The following is a 22,117-nucleotide window of genomic DNA, read 5'->3' on the forward strand; positions in this document are numbered from 1 at the left end:
GAAGAATGTGGGTAAAATGTATTGAAATTTTTCTGATGTAAAAATTCAAAGATGAAATTAAGTGCTTTTATTATATCGATTATTGACTGTACAATGAATTTTGGTCTTGTTCAAAACTACTGCACATTTAAATAAGTTTTTGAACAGACATAATTATAATACTGCTGCTATACAAACTATAAGAAGAGGGGTTTTAATTTATTTAAAAATCATATATTCACAGCTCAGTGTTTCACAGGTACACAAATAATGCTCTTAAATGCTGAAAGATGAAATGATAAAGAGATTAAAAATATTTTTATATTCATTAATATATAAAAATAATATGTATGAGTCAACAAAAAATTTGTAAACATGCAACATGTGCTGATATAACTTGGATCTACATGGGGACTTCAGAAAAGTATGTTACAAATGCTAAGACCATTGCACAACAGGAGTGAAGGATTAGCAGAAGAGAGTTCATCATTTGAATTTCCCGCTGACACAGTTCCATTACAATACAGTTAACAGGCACACCACAGTGAAGGTGTGAAACAGCACAGCAACTAGAAATGTGCTCCAAAGGTGAAGTATGTGGGACAGTATGATCCTTGTGAACAAAATGTCTAAATTGCATGCAGACTGACTGAAATTCTGGCAGCTGTAATGAAATGCTGCCAACAGGTTCACCAAGGCCATACAGATGTAGATGATGCTGCTTAGGGAGGAATGCCATCGACATTGACCACGAACGCCAATATCCAGACAATCAACGAACTGATTCAAAGGAATCGCACATTTTCTGATGATGAGGACGTTCATACAGCATTTCTCGAATGGCTCCATGTCAATGGTGCAGATTTTTATCATTGGAGAACAGAACAATTGGTAGAACCTGCTGACTGTTGTTTTCAGAGACTTGATGACTATATTGGAAAATGGTATCATGTATTTGAGTCACTTTGAAGTGTAGTGCAGCGTTCAATAAAAGTTACCTGGTTTGCCACAATAATACATAACTCACTTTTTGAAGTCCCATCATATAATATAGATCTGTAGGAGAAAGAAGAATAATGTGGGTATGTTCTCATAATATTGACAGATGTAACAATAAATCTCTAATGTATGACTTACATATAACATAATTAAGATATAATTATTAAACAATCTTCTACCATTTTCCTGCAAGTACAGTTTCGTAGGAAAAGTGCATTGCACTCAACCTAAAAATTCAATCATCAGAATAAATGAAGCCTTACACACATATATATCCAGTACAGATGCAATGAATATTAACATAGATTAATATTATCTCTGATGTATATGATAAATTAAATTTTAAATTTACTTGTAGTGTACAGTAGACTTTGTAGAAACACTCTTTATATAGGAAATGTAAAAATGGAGGTACATTTTAATTAATGGAAAAAAACTAAGGAAAAATGCAAACCCTGCGCAACAAACATTTGGAAACAGTTCTTGGACCATGAATACAAATGGACATACAAAATTCTCAGGCTGAAAAAGAAACAATGCCGAAATAACTCACCATTCTCTTCAAAACAATTAAGTATGCACTGACACTGGTGTTAAACTGATGTTTCATTAGCTTTTTGAGAAGCTTATAGTGCATGAACAACAGGCTTATATTCCTGAGAGAGACAAAATTGTTTTGTTTAACAGATCAAAAGAATAAAATCACAAGAAAAGGATGGTAATAAGCCACATGCAATCATTTTAGGAAGTAAGACTTTAAAATTTGGAGATAATTTAAATCTCAAACATAATTAGAAATAGAAGTTATAAACATTTTAGAAAAGTAAAAAATAAAGAAATATAACTGCATTTGGAATAGTGAAGTTACAAACTCATCAGAGATCATTAGTACATGTTTCATGAAAATTACATCAGCACAAAAAGTGACAGTGTAATATAAAAATGTTTACAGGTTGTAATTGTGACAGACAATATACAGTTACTACATTCTGAACAAGGATATGGTACTGAATGACATCAACTCGTTAAAACTCTTCATTATAAACATACATTTTAAATAAGATAATTTAATTCTCACCGCGAAGCAGATATCATACTGCTGTGATGAAAAACTAAATTCATTTTAAATAAGATAATTTAATTCTCAGTGTGGAACAGATATCATACTGCTGTGATAAAAACTAAATTCAGAGAGAAATTTGTAAGCCTTGTTTGATTAGAATGACAACAACGTAAAGTATATGGAAACAGCCTAAAATTTATACCTGTAAGAGATGGTTACAGCAGTCAAATGATTAAAATCACTGGGTGGGCAACAAAGTGACATACAGGCACATGAGGCCTTATTTTCCTGAGGTAGATACTTTAGGAGGATAAAAACAAGTGTACCAGACACTGTGATATGTAGTTCCATTATACATTATAAAGTACATGTATGAAAATAGACAGATAGTACATTCTGGACCTTGTGAGTTCCCTTTAGAGATTATAGCTAGTATAAAATATAAGTACATAAAACTAGTACAAGTTATTCAACACAGAAATAGTTTGATTTAAATCAAAACAGATCTATTGGAAGGATTATCAATAGTTACATTTTAGATCACATACTACTCAAATCACCTGACTAGTGCTATATCAATATTTACAAACACATTTTCTGATGTTTGATGTTCTCATATGTACAGAAATGTATATTCACATATACTCACATCATGTATGTTTCCCAATTGAGGGGGAATTATTTTAATTGTTATAGCATCTATGATAGGAAAATTTATTTCTAATTGTTTCACAGCTGATTTTATATTATGTAAATATAACAACATATAACATTAATTTATTTACTGTATTTGGATATGACAGTTCTCATTGGTTATGATAATAACTGAAGTAAAACAGTTTTCCATTATTACAATTTTTCTTCGAATTTTATTATAAAAATCTCATAAGACATACACATTAGTTTAGTTTCAGATTCACTGAAGATATTCCAGGTAGTAGTTAAAACATATTTTAACTCAGATACTAACTGTTACTAGAAATGTGTGTGGCTTGAAATAGCAGTCTACATTCTGAAAAGACAAAGAAATCTTACCTAATGTCATATTTGAGCCTGTCAATAAACATAAGTTACAGGGGATACATAATTGTAAAAAATAAAGTAATATGTGGAATCGAAAAGTATATTATATTCTCTCTTTACAACTCAGATTTATGCATGGCATCAGGATGTGACAATATTTTACTCAAGGGTTACAAAACACAGTTGCACATATTGTGCAGTCTGTGGTATATAAATCTGCCATTTAATAATATCAATCCTCAGTCCAAAAAAAATTATAATATATACCATAATGTTACACAGTGGGTTGTAAACATTAGTAAAAGTAAAGAACTGAATATGTGAAAGAAATAGCAGGGCAGTTTCTTGTAATGTTAGACTGTGCGCACAAGGAGCCAACTCATTCGAGAAAGAGGAGTAGGTAAATATTAAAAAGAAATATTGTACTTGTTCATTATTGTAGATCACTAAAAGAAGAGATCTGCAAAAGAAATACATAAGAATACAACAGGCTCACTGATGAAAATTTATTTTTGATGAGTGAACTCAATATATTTTCAATAGAACTGCATTATGATAGGGGGAATGAAACAATAGTATTTTTTTCAAAATCAATCAAAAATTTCTGCCCCTAAAATTTGACTCAATTTATTTAGTCTTTTGTCTAACAAATGCAGATAATATATGAGTACTTATTTGAAATTTATGATTGAAAAGTAATCAAAATGAAATTCTGTAAGTGGTGTGTTGTTTGCAGAACCTGAAGTAACAAATAGTGAAAATATACCAAAAAGCTAATAAAATGAAAGAAAACCAAGGTACAATGTAAAGACAAGAAGGTTGGCTAAAAACTGAAACATGTGTGCCACTTCTGATCGACAAGAATAAAATTGTGGTATTACCACTGATGGAAACATTACTTTGCGGTTTGCAAGCAATGCAACCTGGAAAATGTCACTGAGGGATATAGTTTCCTTCTAGGATAAAACTATAGCAGTCCACATAAAATATGAAGATCCTATAACATGACACACTTGTTGATGAACAGCCATGAAGTGTAATTAGTGTTTTTAATATAAAGACTACTTAGATATGTAATAAATAACTGACATGAGAAATGAGGCCCGTTTCAGCAGATATTTGGCTGTTTACAAACAGGAACTTAACAAGTTTGATAGTCTGCATGTCTCGTACCTCAGAATGCAACATCATTCTCAATCAAGACAACATCATAGAATCTATTTGTGTAATTGGAAGATTATACTTCATATCATTTGGGTGGGTTAGCTGATTTAGCTATATATGACTAGAACAATGATTTAATAATATTAAATAAGTGTTTTTCCTTTTTGCAGAAATTTTAGGTTTTTAAATACATGTCGTACTCCACATTATTTTTAATGACAAACACTATATAGCACAGAACTTGAAAATTGTATAGAAGTTCAGTTATTTGAATGTGTTATACTTCTTTTCATATCCAAATACGTGAAGTCCAACATCACAAAAGAAAATTATAGATTCAAGCCCACATTCAGGACATCTTACAGTTTATTTACCATGGAAAGATGAAGATGTTTCTTTAGTATTTTTGTTTGTTGTTCATGAGTCATCTGATGGGGGTCATACAGTATTCCACTCATCATACACTTCAGGTATTGTTGGTAGTATCGCTATTTCTGCTCGTCATTTCGTCATTTGCAAGGGGTGGTGGTGCTGCCTGAGAAGCGAGCCCTTGAAGAATATCATTTACTGGCTGCAGAAGACCTTTCGCCCGACGTAATTTATCCTCTTCATCGATCTTTCGCCATCTTGCCAAATTGGCGTGACATTGGTCAAGTAAAGGTTTCGTCTCTGGTATCAGTTGGTGCAATAAGGAGTAGCATGGTATACAGATGCTGGTCAGGAATCCCACCTGCAAAGTAACAGTTGTTAGTGACCTCATGATTGTCTGCTGTTAGATGGACAGCGACAATGCAAATAAAATTATTTAAAATGAAACCAAAGAAGATCTATGAATTCTATCACATTTAAGAAATGAATTAACCAATAATTATACATTTTTAACGTTACTGTGTTGTGGGTGCAAAATTTATCTATGAAAATGAGAAGAAATGTAAGTAGCTGTTGTGATGGCTGTGTTTACACGGATTTATGAGTCTGATTTTGACATCAGTAGTCTGAGAGAGAGCTAACTTACTTGTTATTCAAGCAAGCAACTAAATTTCTTCTATTAACAAGGAATACGAGTCAATTGAAATTTCAAGAAATGATGAAAGCACTATATTCTTTAAGATAAGACTTATGCTATGACTGTAATAAGATATATTAATGTCATCAAAGTGTTCCACGTTGGCAAGTTTTATTTTAGGTGCTTCAATATGACATAAATGTCGAAACTGGCTGCTAGCGCAATTAGTAAATAATAATACAGCCTACTACGGTCCATGTTTTTATTCACAAAATTTCTAGAGGCAGTGCTCCACACAGATACAAAATTATTCTTTAAGATAAACCATTAAAGTGAATTGTTCTGCCAGTCATTCGAAGACGAAATATAACTGTCTTATTTCATTGCCAAAAAGTCACAGGTTGTAATCACAGTTACTTTTGGGGAGGCAATATTTTTATTTCTCTAACTTACAGGCGCCAGAAGCACTGCCATAAATTATATGATTATGAATGAGCAATTTTTGCGTTTTTCACTTTCTTCACCTGCTACTGAGGGATCTAGTTTATGTTTGGTCTGGAAATACGTAATTTATTGATAATGGAAGAAAATAGCCAGGCCTCTAATAATTTATTAAATTAACCTAGTAAATGCAACAGACCATTATGACGTTTGACACAGTAACAAAATACGGTATTTTTACATATTATTCTGGAGTATTTCGTGCTGATGATAACACAAACTGAACGAAGTAGGGTTCTTGGGTATGTTTTAAAAGTTTCTTAAGGTAAAATTACTAAATATTAGAGATGCGACATTACGGTTCCTACAACTTCGTTCATTAAAATATCGTAAAGCAGTAAAAATCGTTGGGAGATTTTGTATAATGATCCAATGTATACTACCCATTTTATTTGAAGTATTTCTTTCCCATCTCTTCATTATTTAAATCGTGCCCCATTTTTCCCAAGAATCTTCTGGCAGTTGTGCATATCCTTGTCCCATATTTCCAGTAGGCCTTCGAGCGAAACTGGGACAAGCCTAGATCAATAGAAATTGCTTTTTGGATATTTGAAACCGCTACAGAATTTTGACCAGCAGATAGGCAGGCTGCTGTATTTCGTGTCTTGATAGGAATAGAGCAATATTAAAGCCAGCTGTTATCAACAATAACAGTGCTCTTCACATAGCGAGAAGCGCCGGTATTTCTTGGCATCGCAAATATGATGTTATACCTGTTCCTTTGTCAAGGTGTGTGGTTTCCATAGATATAAAAGTAACTTCTCTATTAATATAATACTGCTGCGATTTCCTATGTCGGTTAACAGAACGCTGAAGGTTTCGTCGACTAATTTCCATACTAAAGTAGTAGTCTGTGATACATGTCTCCCGCAAGACAGCCATGAGAATATGTGGGCACGATATTTATAAATTAGCCAATTCCTTCTACACCTGCACATTTCCATGAGAGTCGTGACTCGTAGTACACCTCAGCTGCAACAACAGCGTTTTGTGCACCGGAAACAATGGGACCCACAGAATTCTTCTGTAGACAATTGAAGCCCAATCGGAACTCTGCGCAACATTTTCCTTGAGCAAGGCAGGTATAAAACCAATACCAGCTAGTGGGACTAAAGTTTCTTCAGTAATTACCAACTTCCACGACTTTCTGGAACCAAAGAGAGTCGTGACACAGGATTGATCCCATGGCCTCCAAAACTCCTTTTAATATAAGCAGATATCAGGATAACAGTGGTAAGGGACACCTGGTGGACAACTAAGGCCCAGCTCCCTGTTTCAGGATATACAGCTTGGTCAGAAACAGTCTGAAAAGTTTGTAAAGGTATTGCAGGGTCGATTGTGCTGAAAAATAATTGTTAAGAAAAAAAATTCGATACGTTGTTCTGTTTCCGAGTTAATTAGCATTTAAGTTAGCCAATCAGGCATTTGCGCATGAAAAATCAAGCGGCTTGCCAGATGCAATATTAGTGTCAATTGTTGTCCTAGCGTAGGTGATCGTCAGCCTTTCGCTCGGGTTCGATCCTTACTACCGTTCCACGAACAAATTTTTCTATCGTTCTCTTGTTCGATTTTAGGAAACCAAACGACGAACACGTTTGGTGACACCGATTCTGGACGGCCACTGGAATTTGCACGCAACAGCCTGATTGGCTAACTTCAATATTAATTAACATTAATTAACTCGAAAATGGGACAACGTATCGAATTTTTTTCTCGGGGAGCGAAAGGCTATTTACAATTTGTACAGAAACCAGATGGCAGTTATAAGAGTCGAGGGACATGAAAGGGAAGCAGTGGTTGGGAAGGGAGTGAGACAGGGTTGTAGCCTCTCCCTGATGTTATTCAATTTGTATATTGAGCAAGCAGTAAAGGAAACAAATGAAAAATTTGGAGTAGGTATTAAAATCCATGGAGAAGAAATAAAAACTTTGAGGTTCGCCGATAACATTGTAATTCTGTCAGAGACAGCAAAGGACTTGGATGAGCAGCTGAACGGAATGGACAGTGTCTTGAAAGGAGGGTGTAAGATGAACATCAACAAAAGCAAAACGAGGATAATGGAATGTAGTCGAATTAAGTCGGGCGATTCTGAGGGAATTAGATTAGGAAATGAGACACTTAAAGCAGTAAAGGAGTTTTACTATTTGGGGAGCAAAATAACTGATGATGGTCGAAGTCGAGAGGATATAAAATGTAGACTGGCAATGGCAAGGAAAGCGTTTCTGAAGAAGAGAAATTTGTTAACATCGAGTATAGATTTAGATGTCAGGAAGTCGTTTCTGAAAGTATTTGTATGGAGTGTAGCCATGTATGGAAGTGAAACATGGACGATAAATAGTTTAGACAGGAAGAGAATAGAAGCTTTTGAAATGTGGTGCTACAGAAGAATGCTAAAGATTACATGGGTAGATCACGTAACTAATGAGGAAGTATTGAATAGGATTGGGAAGAAGAGGAGTTTGTGGCACAACTTGACAAGAAGAAGGGACATGTTCTGACGCAGCAAGGGATCACCAATTTAGTATTGGAGGGCAGAGTGGAGGGTAAAAGTCGTAGAGGGAGACCAAGAGATGAATACACTAAGCAGATTCAAAAGGATGTAGGCTGCAGTACGTATTGGGAGATGAAGAAGCTTGCACAGGATAGAGTAGCATGGAGAGCTGCATCAAACCAGTCTCAGGACTGAAGACCACAACAACAACAATTATTTCCCAGCACAACCCTTCTCTGACTTTTCGGCAGTACGAAGAGTGTTGCGAAAGGCCTCACAAAGAATGTACATCGTCACATCCGATTTCTCCATCTCTTCCAACATGAAATACTATTTATGCTCGGAGTTGTTGGTACTAATGGATCGTTCAGTCATTGTAACACAGACCTGCAGAAGGCGTGCCATGAATCTGTAATTCGCAGCACGCCTTTCTTCTTGCTCCGTCCACACAGAGACGTCGGCGTGCTATCGCGCTGGTGCTTGGCTGCAGCGTTTGTGGCCAGTGGGGCGGCGCTATACGGAGAAGAGTCAGTCACCTGCTGTACTACCAGTGAGGACACATATTCCGGAGGCAAGTGCTATGAACGAAGAGGCAGCAGTCTGGGAGTCTGTGGCGTCGCCAGTGGGCAATGCAGGGGGTGCCCATGCTGGGGCGGGGGCGGCTCCGGCAACTGAGGCGGCCTACACTCGGAGGTACGGTCAGCGGAGCAGCAGATGCGGTGACAACAATACGGGCGAAAGTTGTCGTACCTGCATCCGATAAGTAAGGGTGAGAAGCCGGGCCAGTATTGCGGCATTGGGCCGACTCGTCTCAAATAAGCGTAGCAGGCCGAAGCTGTCATAGTGGCCACAATTACAGTCACGGGGTTAAGAGGTGCATGAGAGAAGTCAGTTGGTGTATGACCAAGAACGGGAAGTCTTCTCCAAGCCGGCACGCCAAGGATCTGTGTATGGTGCATCGCTAATGCTGAGTGAAGGGCGTGGCCACTGTGTAGACTCCAACAACCTACTGGAATGGTTGGTGTCTTTTCCCGAACCGGAAGACAGTGACGCCAGTCGAGGAGAAAAAAGGAGCTTCTGCATTTAAAGTGTAGCACTACTGCAGCTGACGGCTGCATCTTGGTGGTTAAGTGATCCTCTTTAGCGAATAGTTGCTGCGTACTAGCAACGCATTGAGTGTATTGGTTAACAAGTAATGTTACACGTGGGAAGTCCTTGGTTGTAGTCCGGAATGTTTTGTTTGTTGTGTGATGACATGCTTTCTCACGCAAACGTGTTCCCTAAAGAGGGCAGCCATTTGGTTTTGTTAATTACATGCCACTGACGCGATTGTTTAGAACGTTTTATGATAAAGAAAGTAATCTTGTCTTATTATGCTGTGAGCATGAGTGATTTGTTTTAGGCCATCTCTATAAAGGAGGATAGCTAGTTGTTATGCTATGTGAAAGTGATTCATTTATATGTTTTGCTGAAGAGAACACTGTATGCATAGATAGTCTGTAGATATTTGATATTAGCTTGTTGTTGTGAGTAGTTGATGATTGGCGTCACCATAGACCAATTTTTAGCTGCATGCTATGTGGGTGGTCTTAATTAAGTCTCTCTTGTTTCATATGGAAAACTGCAGAAGCTATTTTTTTACATTGTCTCTTCCTGTCTGTGGCCAAGGACCATATTTTGTAATTGTTATAGCTGTTGCCCGACAGTGTGTGCTAATTTTAATTCTATTTCATTGTGCTGAAGTCATTTTTTTTAAAGTCTCTAGTCTAAACTCTGTTGCCACGAGCTATATTCGACTGCAAATTAAGCTTTGTTTAATTATTATTGTACTGTTGCCTACAACATTTTATGTTTAATAAATTAGTTGCTAAATTGAGCCTACACCTATACAACACACAGCCTGAACTCCACTTCAACCAAATCCCACGCTACAATGGTACTGCTGAATATTCTCGACATTGAGACTGGGTCTCTTTTGTCCTTTGCCGATCTGAGACACTCTTTCATCTTCTTGATCGGTCTGCAAGTACATTTCCTAATAAAAAACTGAAGATCCCAGGAGCCATGGCCAGATAGCAGTGTACCTTCGCACATGTATAGTCCATCAGAATGCATCTAAATGATTAGAGATGTGGGAGCTCTTGATGGCACAACGTTACGCCACAGACATTCTGTGTCTTCATGTGTTACCTCTCATGTGACAGTATCGTGGTGCTGTTTTTCAACAGGACAATGCTTGTCCACACAAGGCATGGATCTCTATGAAATCTCTGCGTGATTTTGAAGCACTCCCATGACCAACAAGATCCACAGGTGTGTCCCTGATAGAACATGTGTAGAAACAGTTACAACAGTTGTGAGCGAGCTTGCCTCAGGAAGGGATAGAACGGATTCTTGACAACCTTTGTAACCGAATTAGTGAATGCAAGTAGATCAGAACAGGTAAATTGTCGTATTGATAAGTGGTCCCAAGTGCTTTGCAAATTGTATTCAATTTTGTAATCAGTGCTATTACTCCAGACACTCTCTTAACCTGTGAAGATTCATTTCGTTTCCTCTTCTTTTCTAGATGCTCCCCTCTTTTTTGGCAGGCAGTGTCCCCTTTATGCGCAATATACGTCTTATTCTATCAGCTTTGGAATGTATGGCAGAAAGGCCATAACTGACATTTCTTCTTCTGAAGTATCACTTTTCTGGGTGTTTGGATTCGCCATTTCTCATATGCCTGGTGGGGTACCCATTACTTCTCTTACTTCTCAGAATGCATTCCATGTGTTGGATTTCGCTTCCGAGTAGTTGTACCTCACATATTGGTCTTGTGCGCATTATCAAAATATTAATCATTCCTCTTTTTTTCTCAGGTGATAATCTGATAACTCTTTAAAGCATTTGTCCGCGCGTTTCGGTTTTCAACACACGCTGTGTCCCAGTTTCTCATTATTCCGCATAGCCACGACATCTAGAACATGTAACAGTTGGTCCTTTTCCACTTCACCGTGAAGTCACTCACCATGGCTCTACACAAACAAGGTGTTACCAAAGTATCTGTACCACATCTTAGGTTGAAAGCTGCCAAGTCCAGTGCCTGCCTTTCGAAATGTTCTATAAAGGAATGAACAACCACTTGAGTAAGTGAACTACCCATGGCGACGCCTTCCTGCTATTACTAGAAATCGCCATTCCAAATAAATTAGCTCGTTGGAAGATAGAGTTTGTAGCTTGGTGATGTTCTGCAGCAAAATGGAACTGATGCGATCCAGAGAACCACTAAGTGGCACTTTGATAAACAAAGGCTGTTGATCCAAGTTTTAGGTTCTGCAGCTTCTCAGTGAAATAAGCTGAGTCCATTATCTATGTGTCAGTCTTTCTCGTTTTCAGCTGAAGCAGAGGGGCCAAGTATTTATCCAGTTGATATGCTGGTGAGCCAGGAGTGCATAGGTCTTAATGGTACATCATCTTTATGGATTTTTGGCAATCCTTACAGCTGAGGTCTTAGGACTTCCGTGTTGCACAGGTTCCTCTGTATGTGCACCGAGAGACGAGATGCATTGATGAACCGATTCGTGTTCCACATGATCCGCTGCATTGGAACTGCACTTAACTGTCAGTATATCGTCGGATATAGTGAGTCACGTATCTTCTGCTCATAAACTTCGGTCTTCAATTCAATGGTCGCGTTTCCCCTGTCGGATGGCAGTATCAATGCGCTCTTATCAGTGTTACTGCTCTTTATAACATGGAATGCTTCTCTTTCAAGGCTGCAAAGGTGGTGATTTTGATCAAGACAATATCCGGGAGCTTTCTGTGCGTATTTCCTCGATTTTTTCACATGAAAGGGTCCGGATGACCACTTCAATGTTAGCAGTGACAGCCTTCGTAGATACAGTTCTGAGGATGATAGCGAAATTCCTTCCTTTTTGAAGAACAGTTAGTTCCTCTTAGGCCAGTGGTCGTTCATTTAAATTCACCACTGTGGGTGACATGTGAATCGACTTGTCGATCTGCTGTCTGTGTCTTTCACACTTTTGCTTTCGTCGCTCTGTGCAGTGGTCGAATTCAGTCTGCATGTTACCTGTAGACATGCTGTCGATCTTAACCCAGTCGTCTGAACGCATGGTTTAGTGAGTTGACAGAAAATGTCTACAAGTTGCTCACAGTTTTTGTCAAGTCTGTCCGCAATACATGAATTCGCTCATAATGATCAGATCGTTCCATCCTGTTGGAGTTACGACGGACCTAGGCAGAGGTGGTGTTTATATTTTATGAGCATAGGTGTCGTCCCTTTATCCCAGCACGGCGATAAAAAGGTGAGAGGGGACGGGTTCCCTTCCATTGGTCAAGACGTCGGTACCGTCTTAAAGTCCCCGTAGAGGTGTAATACAAAATTGTTGACGTGTTGCCCGTTGGCTTCTGTCTCGGGATCTTCGACGGACAATTGTTTAACAATTTTGCTGACATTGTTGAGTACGGCCTTCCTACAACACATCTGAAAGGTGACGGACAGAATAGACCGTATATTACGCAAACACGATGTAAAAATCGTTTACCGACTTACCAAACAGATCGTAAGTGCCTCAGATCGGCAAAGAACGAAAGGGACCCACTCGTAATGTAGGGAATGTACCGCATACCGTGTGCACGAGAAAAAACAATGTTGGAAGACGAAAACCCTCAAGGTAAAGGGATCCTGGATTCCTGTACTGCAGTGACCTACCGCTACGGATAACAAGTGGAGAGCCACTTGATCAGGGGAAAGTCTCCAGACAATGGCGCATAAGGTACATATGATCTTCGGCCACGGGCTCGACTCCAGTCCGCCACTAGCAATGGCGAACACCTGGCATTCTTGCTGACGAAACGTCAGGGAACTTATTCAAGAAAAGTCGGCTAAAGACCGCGAGACAAAAGCCAACAGATAATACGTCATTTTATTTTCCAGAAACTTCCTGCAACGAGCTACAGTTTTTAAATAGAACTTTTTTCCCATGGCGTGAATGCTGAAGGGCAGGTTCAGGTGCCTAAAGTTTTTCCCTATCCTTCACGCCCACAAGCACTTTTCCTTCACGAAGTACAGGGTGTTTCAAAAATGACCGGTATATTTGAAACGGCAATAAAAACTAAACGAGCAGCGATAGAAATACACCGTTTGTTGCAATATGCATGGGACAACAGTACATTTTCAGGCAGACAAACTTTCGAAATTACAGTAGTTACAATTTTCAACAAAAGATGGCGCTGCGGTCTGGGAAACTCTATAGTACGATATTTTCCACATATTCACCATGCGTAGCAATAATATGGCGTAGTCTCTGAATGAAATTACCCGAAACCTTTGACAACGTGTCTGGCGGAATGGCTTCACATGCAGTTGAGATGTACTGCTTCAGCTGTTCAATTGTTTCTGGATTCTGGCGGTACACCTGGTCTTTCAAGTGTCCCCACAGAAAGAAGTCACAGGGGTTCATGTCTGGCGAATAGGGAGGCCAAGGCACCATCTTGCATAAACCACGAGGTGTTCGCAATATCGTCTAAGGCAGTTTGTACCGCCACAAATTCACGAAGAATGTCCAGATAGCGTGATGCAGTAATCGTTTCGGATCTGAAAAATGGGCCAATGATTCCTTTGGAAGACATGGCGGCCCAGACCAGTACTTTTTGAGGATGCAGGGACGATGGGACTGCAACATGGGGCTTTTCGGTTCCCCATATGCGCCAGTTCTGTTTATTGACGAAGCCGTCCAGGTATAAATAAGCTTCGTCAGTAAACCAAATGCTGCCCACATGCATATCGCCGTCATCAATCCTGTGCACTATATCGTTAGCGAATGTCTCTCGTGCAGCAATGGTAGCGGCGCTGAGGGGTTGCCGCGTTTGAATTTTGTATGGATAGAGGTGTAAACTCTGGCGCATGAGACGATACGTGGACGTTGGCGTCATTTGGACCGCAGCTGCAACACGGCGAACGGAAACCCGAGGCCGCTGTTGGATCACCTGCTGCACTGGCTGCGCGTTGCCCTCTGTGGTTGCCGTACGCAGTCGCCCTACCTTTCCAGCACGTTCATCCGTCACGTTCCCAGTCCGTTGAAATTTTTCAAACAGATCCTTCATTGTATCGCTTTTCGGTCCTTTGGTTACATTAAACCTCCGTTGAAAACTTCGTCTTGTTGCAACAACACTGTGTTCTAGGCGGTGGAATTCCAACACCAGAAAAATCCTCTGTTCTAAGGAATAAACCATGTTGTCTACAGCACACTTGCACGTTGTGAACAGCACACGCTTACAGCAGAAAGACGACGTACAGAATGGCGCACCCACAGACTGCGTTGTCTTCTATATCTTTCACATCACTTGCAGCGCCATCTGTTGTTGAAAATTGTAACTACTGTAATTTCGAAAGTTTGTCCGCCTGAAAATGTACTGTTGTCCCAAGCATATTGCAACAAACGGTGTATTTCTATCGCTGCTCGTTTAGTTTTTATTGCCGTTTCAAATATACCGGTCATTTTTGAAACACCCTGTATGAGAGCTGTATGGGTAAATGTAAATGTCATTGTCGGTGACTGTAGTGGACGTGTATGCAGTGTAATGTCATGCTGATGTCGGAGATGATGAGGGGAGGGAGAGGGTGAAACGCGGTGCCGACACATAGCCTACTGCTCTCGAAGAGCACCAAGGGGATCGTAGAGCTGAACGGAACAATCCGACAAACGGATCGCCGTCAACACTGTCGCCTGCCCCCAATTCACGTGACACAGCAGAGAGATTTCAAATTTAATCCGTGACTTTGACGCAAGGACTGGTGATCAGGCACTATACGGCACCAGCCGTCATGGTCTCTCTGCCGTAAAGGGAAAAGGAACATTGTCAACAGCGTGCAGCGTGCCCAGGCGATCACCCAACCAAGCACTGGACATGCCCGACTGACTGGAACCTGTGCATCCACCTCTGCATGGCCGTTGATTTTTTCATAATGCATATCATGTACTTAAACCAACTGTGTACAATTCAACTTAAATCCAGTTTCTATAAATTTTACCTAGGAAGCTAAAGCCGTTCAAGTTTTAGGGGTGGTCGCAACACGCTGTAGGTAATTGCCTGTTGTCAGATGGATGTTCCGGTGGCGGAATGTTCATTTAAGTGAGTTGTTCAAACGGCTGGCCATTTTACTTAATGGAAAGCTCAATATGCTATGTAACCGAACTGCAAAGTTATTGGTGTCGTGAAGCGACGACATTCACTTATGTGTTGTTTGAAATCATCTGAAGTTGTATGTTAAGAGGCAAACGTAACTCATTAGATATTCCCAAAAAAAATGGCTCTGAGCACTATGGGACTTAACATCTATGGTCATCAGTCCCCTAGAACTTAGAACTACTTAAACCTAACTAACCGAAGGACATCACACAACACCCAGTCATCAGGTATTCCCACAAAAGTAAATCTGCTGGGGTTAAATCAGGCGACCAGGTGGAATGTCCTGAGAATCACTGCGTCCTAACCATCTTTCAGGAAATCTGTTGTTCAAGAAGTACAATAACACGTGCAGAATGGGCTGTGTGGCCATCATGCTACATTGCCATGCAGCCTCTAATGTCTAGACTAGCATTTTTAAGGGGAGAACCTAAACGGCCAGTGATATAAGTACGATACATCTCACCTGTCATAGTAACTGCTAAGTAATGTGGACCAATCTACAAAGCTTCCAACACACGTTGGAAGTTGCTTTGTCGCCAGTCACAATACCTAGTCTCAAAATTATACTTTCTTCCTCCTATTCTCAGTTGCAAGCATATTGGGAATATATTTTTTTACCAAGTCATCGGAAAGGTATTCTGAAGGTCTCACAGTCTTTGTCTAGCTGAGAGAGCATGTTTGGGAGTGGTAGTGCGAGCCAGTAGCAAGAAGTGCGGCCGCGCTGTCACAGCATGTGACCGCGTGAACGACAAAGAGGCTGGTGATAGATTTTATTGGAAAATTGTTGATTTGTAACGTGAAACAAAAGGACGTTGTGGCAAAAATAAAAGAGCAAGACAGGTTTACCGTGTAGCGCTAGGAAACGCAATTTCCTCAAAAAAATTAAAACTGAATAAACGGTAAAACAAAAACATACCAAACATCGCTTCAGCGCTTCGTCGAGTTTAAATAAACCATGTTTCTCTTATTCAGAAACAATTTTCGCACTTATCAATAATAATTGGAAACTCCTGCGTTTTCGATCATAATGAAGAAAGTTCCATTGAGTAGAAAATAACAACAATAACCGAGCGAGGTGGCACAGTAGTTAGCACACTGGATTCGCATTCGGGAGGACGACGGCTGAAACCCGCGTACCATCCTTATTTATGTTTTCAGTGATTTCCCTAAATAAATTCAGGCAAATTCTGGGATGGTTTCTTTGAAAGGGCACGGCCGATTTCCTTCCCCATCCTTCCCTAATCCGAAGGACCGATGACCCTGCTGTTTGATCCACTCCCCCCAAATCAGCCAACCAACCAACAACAATAATTATGTATATTTTTTACGTTTGTGCACGCGAAATCTACTTACATCAAAAGTAATTGCTTAGGTCCAGGATCAACAAATTTTTCTTACTCATAAAATGCAATTTGTGTTTTGTATGGATATAAAATACACACCGGACTAACACTGAACTATGCCCAGTTCTGATTGTATGAAAAACAAACTAACTAACTAACAAAAACCAAAGAAGTCGTTGGCTCCCAGTTTCTCTCGCTACGTTCATTTACATTTATTTCCCTACTACTGCTACCAATACTATAGGTAATCGTACCATTTACTACCGCATTGAAGTTTTGGTAGAGCGTGACACAAGGCTGATCTGTTGCTGCCTGTGTGTCTGGCTGATTTCTACCTGCTGCTTTGGCCGTTGCTTCCATATTTTTGCTATGGACGACTGATCTACTAGTTTGCTTTCAAGTTGTTTTCTGATACTCATTGTCATGAAATGAGTTACGAAAGTATGGTGAGATTCAGGGCTTGCATTTCGGCTGCTTGGCGTAATATTTGCTTGCAGCATTTTCAGGTCTTTAATGTGTGTTTACGTGTTTGACGGCCGTTGTTCGTACTTGGTACAAAATGGGGTTTTCATTAGTATATCCGAACAGCAGACATCTTCAATACATCACAGTCTCATTTGTTTAAACTATTCCAGGATTTTCAAATATATCTGAAATTCTTCTTTGTTCAGTTCTTTCTTATTCGGTAGCCCTGCATGCCACGTGGAGCATGTGCAGAAAGTTGTGCTCTTTTCATATAAGTGATTATGGTATGAGTCGAAATAATTACAACAAACAAACTGAAGACTCTATGATTTATTTATATTCCCATGTCACTGATAAATTTATGTTTAAAGATACGACTAACTACCTGGTATCGTTTACATTTTGCACTTTGCACTTAACTTCAATTATGAACTCTCATGCATATCCTATATTCAGCAGGCACGTTAGACAATGCGAAGGAATAATTACAATCGGTATAAATTTTTCCGAGAGGTGCAATTAGCAGTAAGATTTTCCTGTTCTTTGAATGCTTTACAAGTATGAAGATAAATGACGATGTGGAGAATCGCAAACTGCTTGCTAGTTATCATATTTTGTTCGATGTGATTTTTTCGGTCTTTATATTTCAGATTACGTACAGAAAGTTGTTAGGATATCGGATGGAGCCATACCTGCTTGTTGCATAGGATAAGTTTTCCGAAACAGGTTATGAAATTTCTAGAAGTAACTGTGATCATAAAATCAACTTAAATATTCACAATTCTTTTCGTTGCACAAAGTAAGCAATAACTACTGTCGAAAAGGTTTTTGCAATACGACCAGATTGCATTATAAATCATTTCTTGAGTGAAAACTTTGTGTAGAATGGGGTGCTTACTCAGGACATTCTATCTGAAGACATACTTTGGGCCGTCCGCTGTGGCCGAGCGGTTCTAGGTGCTTAAGTCCAGCACCGCGTGGCTGCTACGGTCGCAGGTTCGAATCCTGCCTCGGGCATGGATGTGTGTGATGTCCTCAGGTTAGTTAGGTTTAAGTAGTTCTAAGTCTAGGGGACTGATGACCTCAGATGTTAAGTCCCACAGTGCTTAGAGCCATTTGAACCATTTTTGAACATACTTTGGGTTCTCAGAAAAATACACAAAAGAGTAGTTGGCTTACAATATTAACGGACGACATACAGTACCCACCCAGGAGCTTCTGTGGCCCAGTAGTCTATATTAAGACGATTCACTTCACCGTAATTTTTGAACGTAGATTAATCAGAGAACACACCACTAATTGTAAGACGTCTGGGGTGAAATTATTCACGCGCATTGGCAGGAAGTAATTCTCTGACTAAAATAGTTCCTGTGTAGCTCATGTGTCAGGGACAGTTGGTACGGTGAAACTTGTGACCCTCTATTATTCGCCACATAGATTTAAGACCTATACTAGAGACCGCAACAACTTCTCGCAAACTGTCATGAGGATCGTCGTGTATTGTGGCTGAAATGAACACTTCCATATAATCACTTTTTGCTGGTCTCCGTCCATTACCGCAACGCCTCCTTAACTACTTGTTTCTCGGAGTCGTTTTCAGAACGTGAGAGATCGGTCGGCGTATCTCATGGTATAAGCCATGGCTCCTTCGCTGGTATCGTGCCGGCGTTCGTCGAGCATCAGCAACATCTCAACGTATTCGTTGGATGTGTACGCCATATTTACTCCACGTCAGTATCTGTGGCAGACAGAACCACGTTTGTTTGTGCATTCCGACTTGTTCTGTATGCGGCACTGTAAGGATGCTTTCTACAATCAAGGCGAACCTGACCTCAAACAGCACACTGAGGAAGCTTATTGTTCCGTGATACAAGCAATTTTGTTTGCAACATGTTTCACCCACCCCTAAAACTTTGAAAGTTTTAAGCTTCATAATTAAAATTGATAGAAACTTTAAACTGATTTGTAGACAGTTGCTTTAAATAAGTGAGACACATGATCAAAATAGCAGACATATTTAAAAATTATAGCAAATTGTTCTAACTTTCTGAAAAATAACAAAATAAACTCTATGCATAACGGCGCAGGAGAACTAACGTTTCTTACGTTTGCCTATCTACAGAAACATTCATTTCGCGTATTTTTTAAAGTTACAGAGAAAAATACGTTATCTGATACACCTCGTATAAGAAATAGAGCATTTTGCTGCCGAAGGACTTACAAGCCCAAGTTCTGTAGGAGGAAATATAACGTCTGGGAACAGATCGAAACCAAATAGAATAGTAAAATGTAACGAACTGTGGGAGCGAAATGGATCCCTGATAACGAGAAATAAAATAAGGAGCTTAAAGAGCAAAATAACAGCAACGACAATTAGTGGGAGCAAAGGGATTACCTTTGAACAGTGCCAGAGAACAGATGAACGCTGATGTTTTAGAAGGTACAAAGGGGAGAGCGAGAAATAAATGTGAACTTTACAGAGAAGGATGGAGCTTAATGACGCCCCTCGCTGATTTGTTGAGTTCCGTCGCATCCGACCGAGAGATGTGGAGATCTTTGCATGCATCTTCACACACTGATGGTCTTGGATGGCTGATCAACTGCAGCTATTCACCAGATGGGTGGGACAGGGACCGCCTGACAGACTTACGACGAGTCTAGCTCTCCAACCTTCACACCGACCCACTGCTGTTTTCTCGAATCAGGTGGGAGCACCACGGTCCCTATTTACTGGGACTGACAACTCATTGCTACATACTCGAAGAACTTCTGTAGTGTACCTATCGCTAAACACAAATGTAGGGGCGCGATAATTAATGTACAAATAATCTTCTACCGCGGGCAACCACTCTGAGATATAGTGGGAAACTGATTAAACTGCTTCTTTGATTAAAAATTCGAATTAACAATGCATTTGTTGTTTTAATGTATGAAATTCTCTATTAACCGCTTCATGTAATTTTTGATCATTTTCTAAAATTGATTGCTGTTAGTTCTGGATACTAGTAATGATTGCTGTTAGTTCTGGATACTAGTAATGATTGTGGATGCCTGATGTGACGGGAGAGGCAGTACTTAACATTTCCCTGCGCCAGGATAAGAGAAAGAGGGCTACTACATGACCGACGCCCAGCGTGGATCTAACAAAAACAGCGTACTACTGATTGGGAAGACGGTCAGTGGATGATGAAGACGATTCACTAAGGCGGGGATAAAGTTATGCTGCAAAACTGAATGTCACTGTCAAAAATGGTTCAAATGGCTCTGAGCACTATGGGACTTAATATCTATAGTCATGAGTCCCCTAGAACTTAGAACTACTTAAACCTAACTAACCTAAGGACATCACACAACACCCAGCCATCACGAGGCAGAGAAAATCCCTGACCCCCCCCCCCCAATGTCACTGTCGTTTGCTGCCCTGCTATGTGCCTTTATGTTAGCTGATTAAATTTCACACAACTGATAACGAGCACTAGAATTTTTGTCTATAATGACGCGTTCCCCACTCTAATTTCGTAATGAAACTATTGCTAATAATCTTTGAAGTATTTTCTTACACTTTCCCCATGAATCTTTTGCTGTTGGAAGCTCTTTATACTATGTGAAATGGCGCACAAAATATTGGAATTAATTACTTTTGATGTTTCGTTGCACGTAGACCTACATAAATACAATTTTGGGAACATGTAAACAAATTGACTGCAGGAAGAACAGTGGTGAAGGTTTAGGCGTCTACTGCCACGCGATCCTTCTAATTTGGCTCAAAGTACCTAATGCATTATGGAAACGATGGGTGCTGTGCAGTGTTTGCTGTATTGTAGCGAGTTGTACTTGGAATTCGTGGATGCAAGACTGGAGCAGCTGCATATGGCGAGGGAATCAAACAGCGAGCATAAAGGTATACAGCACTGAATCCTAACCACGCTACAACGAGTGAAGCGTATCTGAAGAAAGTTGTTGTTAAATGTTCATAACAAATTCGCATCATTAATATCAAGTGCCACGTGAGGCTAAAGTTACTATTTTTGTTGAACGGATACAGGTTACTTACACATAGTTAATACGTAAAATGAATGAAATATTGAAACATTTACCCCATTACGGATACAATCAAAACGGGGGGAATACGATAACATTCCACAACAATGGCGTACACGCTACTTGTAATTTAAAAACACTAGACGGATTCTCCCAACAACGTGAACAGTACTGCTGTAAAACAGTTTTCCAATCAGAATGCACTTACATTATTTACCAAATATAAAACTGCTTATAACGAGCGGTCCCCAATCAGTTACGCCAGTACCTGCAGGTGTTGATGAAGTTGCAGAGAACGATAGGAAGAGCATGGTTCAAATGGCTCTGAGCACTATGGGACTTAACTCCTGAGGTCATCAGTCCCCTAAAACTTAGAACTACTTAAACCTAACTGACCTAAGGACATCACACACATCCATGCCCGAGGCAGGATTCGAACCTGGGACCGTAGCGGTGGCGCGGTTCCAGACTGTAGCGCCTAGAACCGCTCGGCCACTCCGGCCGGCCAGGAAGAGCATGATAACACGCTAAACACACTGCATGGCCTCAAGTTAAGTGGAAGAATGCTTAAGCACGTGATTAAAGACTTCTAAATGAGTGCATGTGCATCATAGGCAGGCCACAACAAATTCAACCTCTAGTGGCACGAGAACTCTTTTAGCACGTTGACTGCCCGATGCTGTGGGAGGAGTTGCACAGCCCCAGGCCACAGACGATTTTAAGGAAAAATTTGGAAATTACACAAAACCTTACTTCATCCTTATTTACACATATTCCTTATAGGACAAAAATGTGAAAAAAACGCTCATGGGCGTAGATACGTAACATCTCAGTACAGCATGTAAACA

The 22,117-nt window shown here is 39.9% G+C and overlaps 1 protein-coding gene across 1 annotated transcript in view; it reads right to left on the reverse strand.

Annotated features, from left to right (window-relative positions):
* Window positions 1-2,944: 2,944 nt before the first annotated feature.
* LOC126483707 (probable 3',5'-cyclic phosphodiesterase pde-5) overlaps window positions 2,945-22,117 on the reverse strand; it is a 794,749-nt gene continuing 775,576 nt past the window's right edge. Inside the window, exon 16 of the mRNA XM_050106800.1 lies at window positions 2,945-4,958. Within this exon, the coding sequence (XP_049962757.1) occupies window positions 4,695-4,958 (264 nt within the window). The 3' untranslated portion in view covers window positions 2,945-4,694. The remainder of the gene's footprint in view (window positions 4,959-22,117) is intronic.

The sequence above is a fragment of the Schistocerca serialis genome, chromosome 1, assembly GCF_023864345.2.
Source record: "Schistocerca serialis cubense isolate TAMUIC-IGC-003099 chromosome 1, iqSchSeri2.2, whole genome shotgun sequence".
Taxonomy (NCBI): Eukaryota; Metazoa; Arthropoda; class Insecta; order Orthoptera; family Acrididae; genus Schistocerca; species Schistocerca serialis.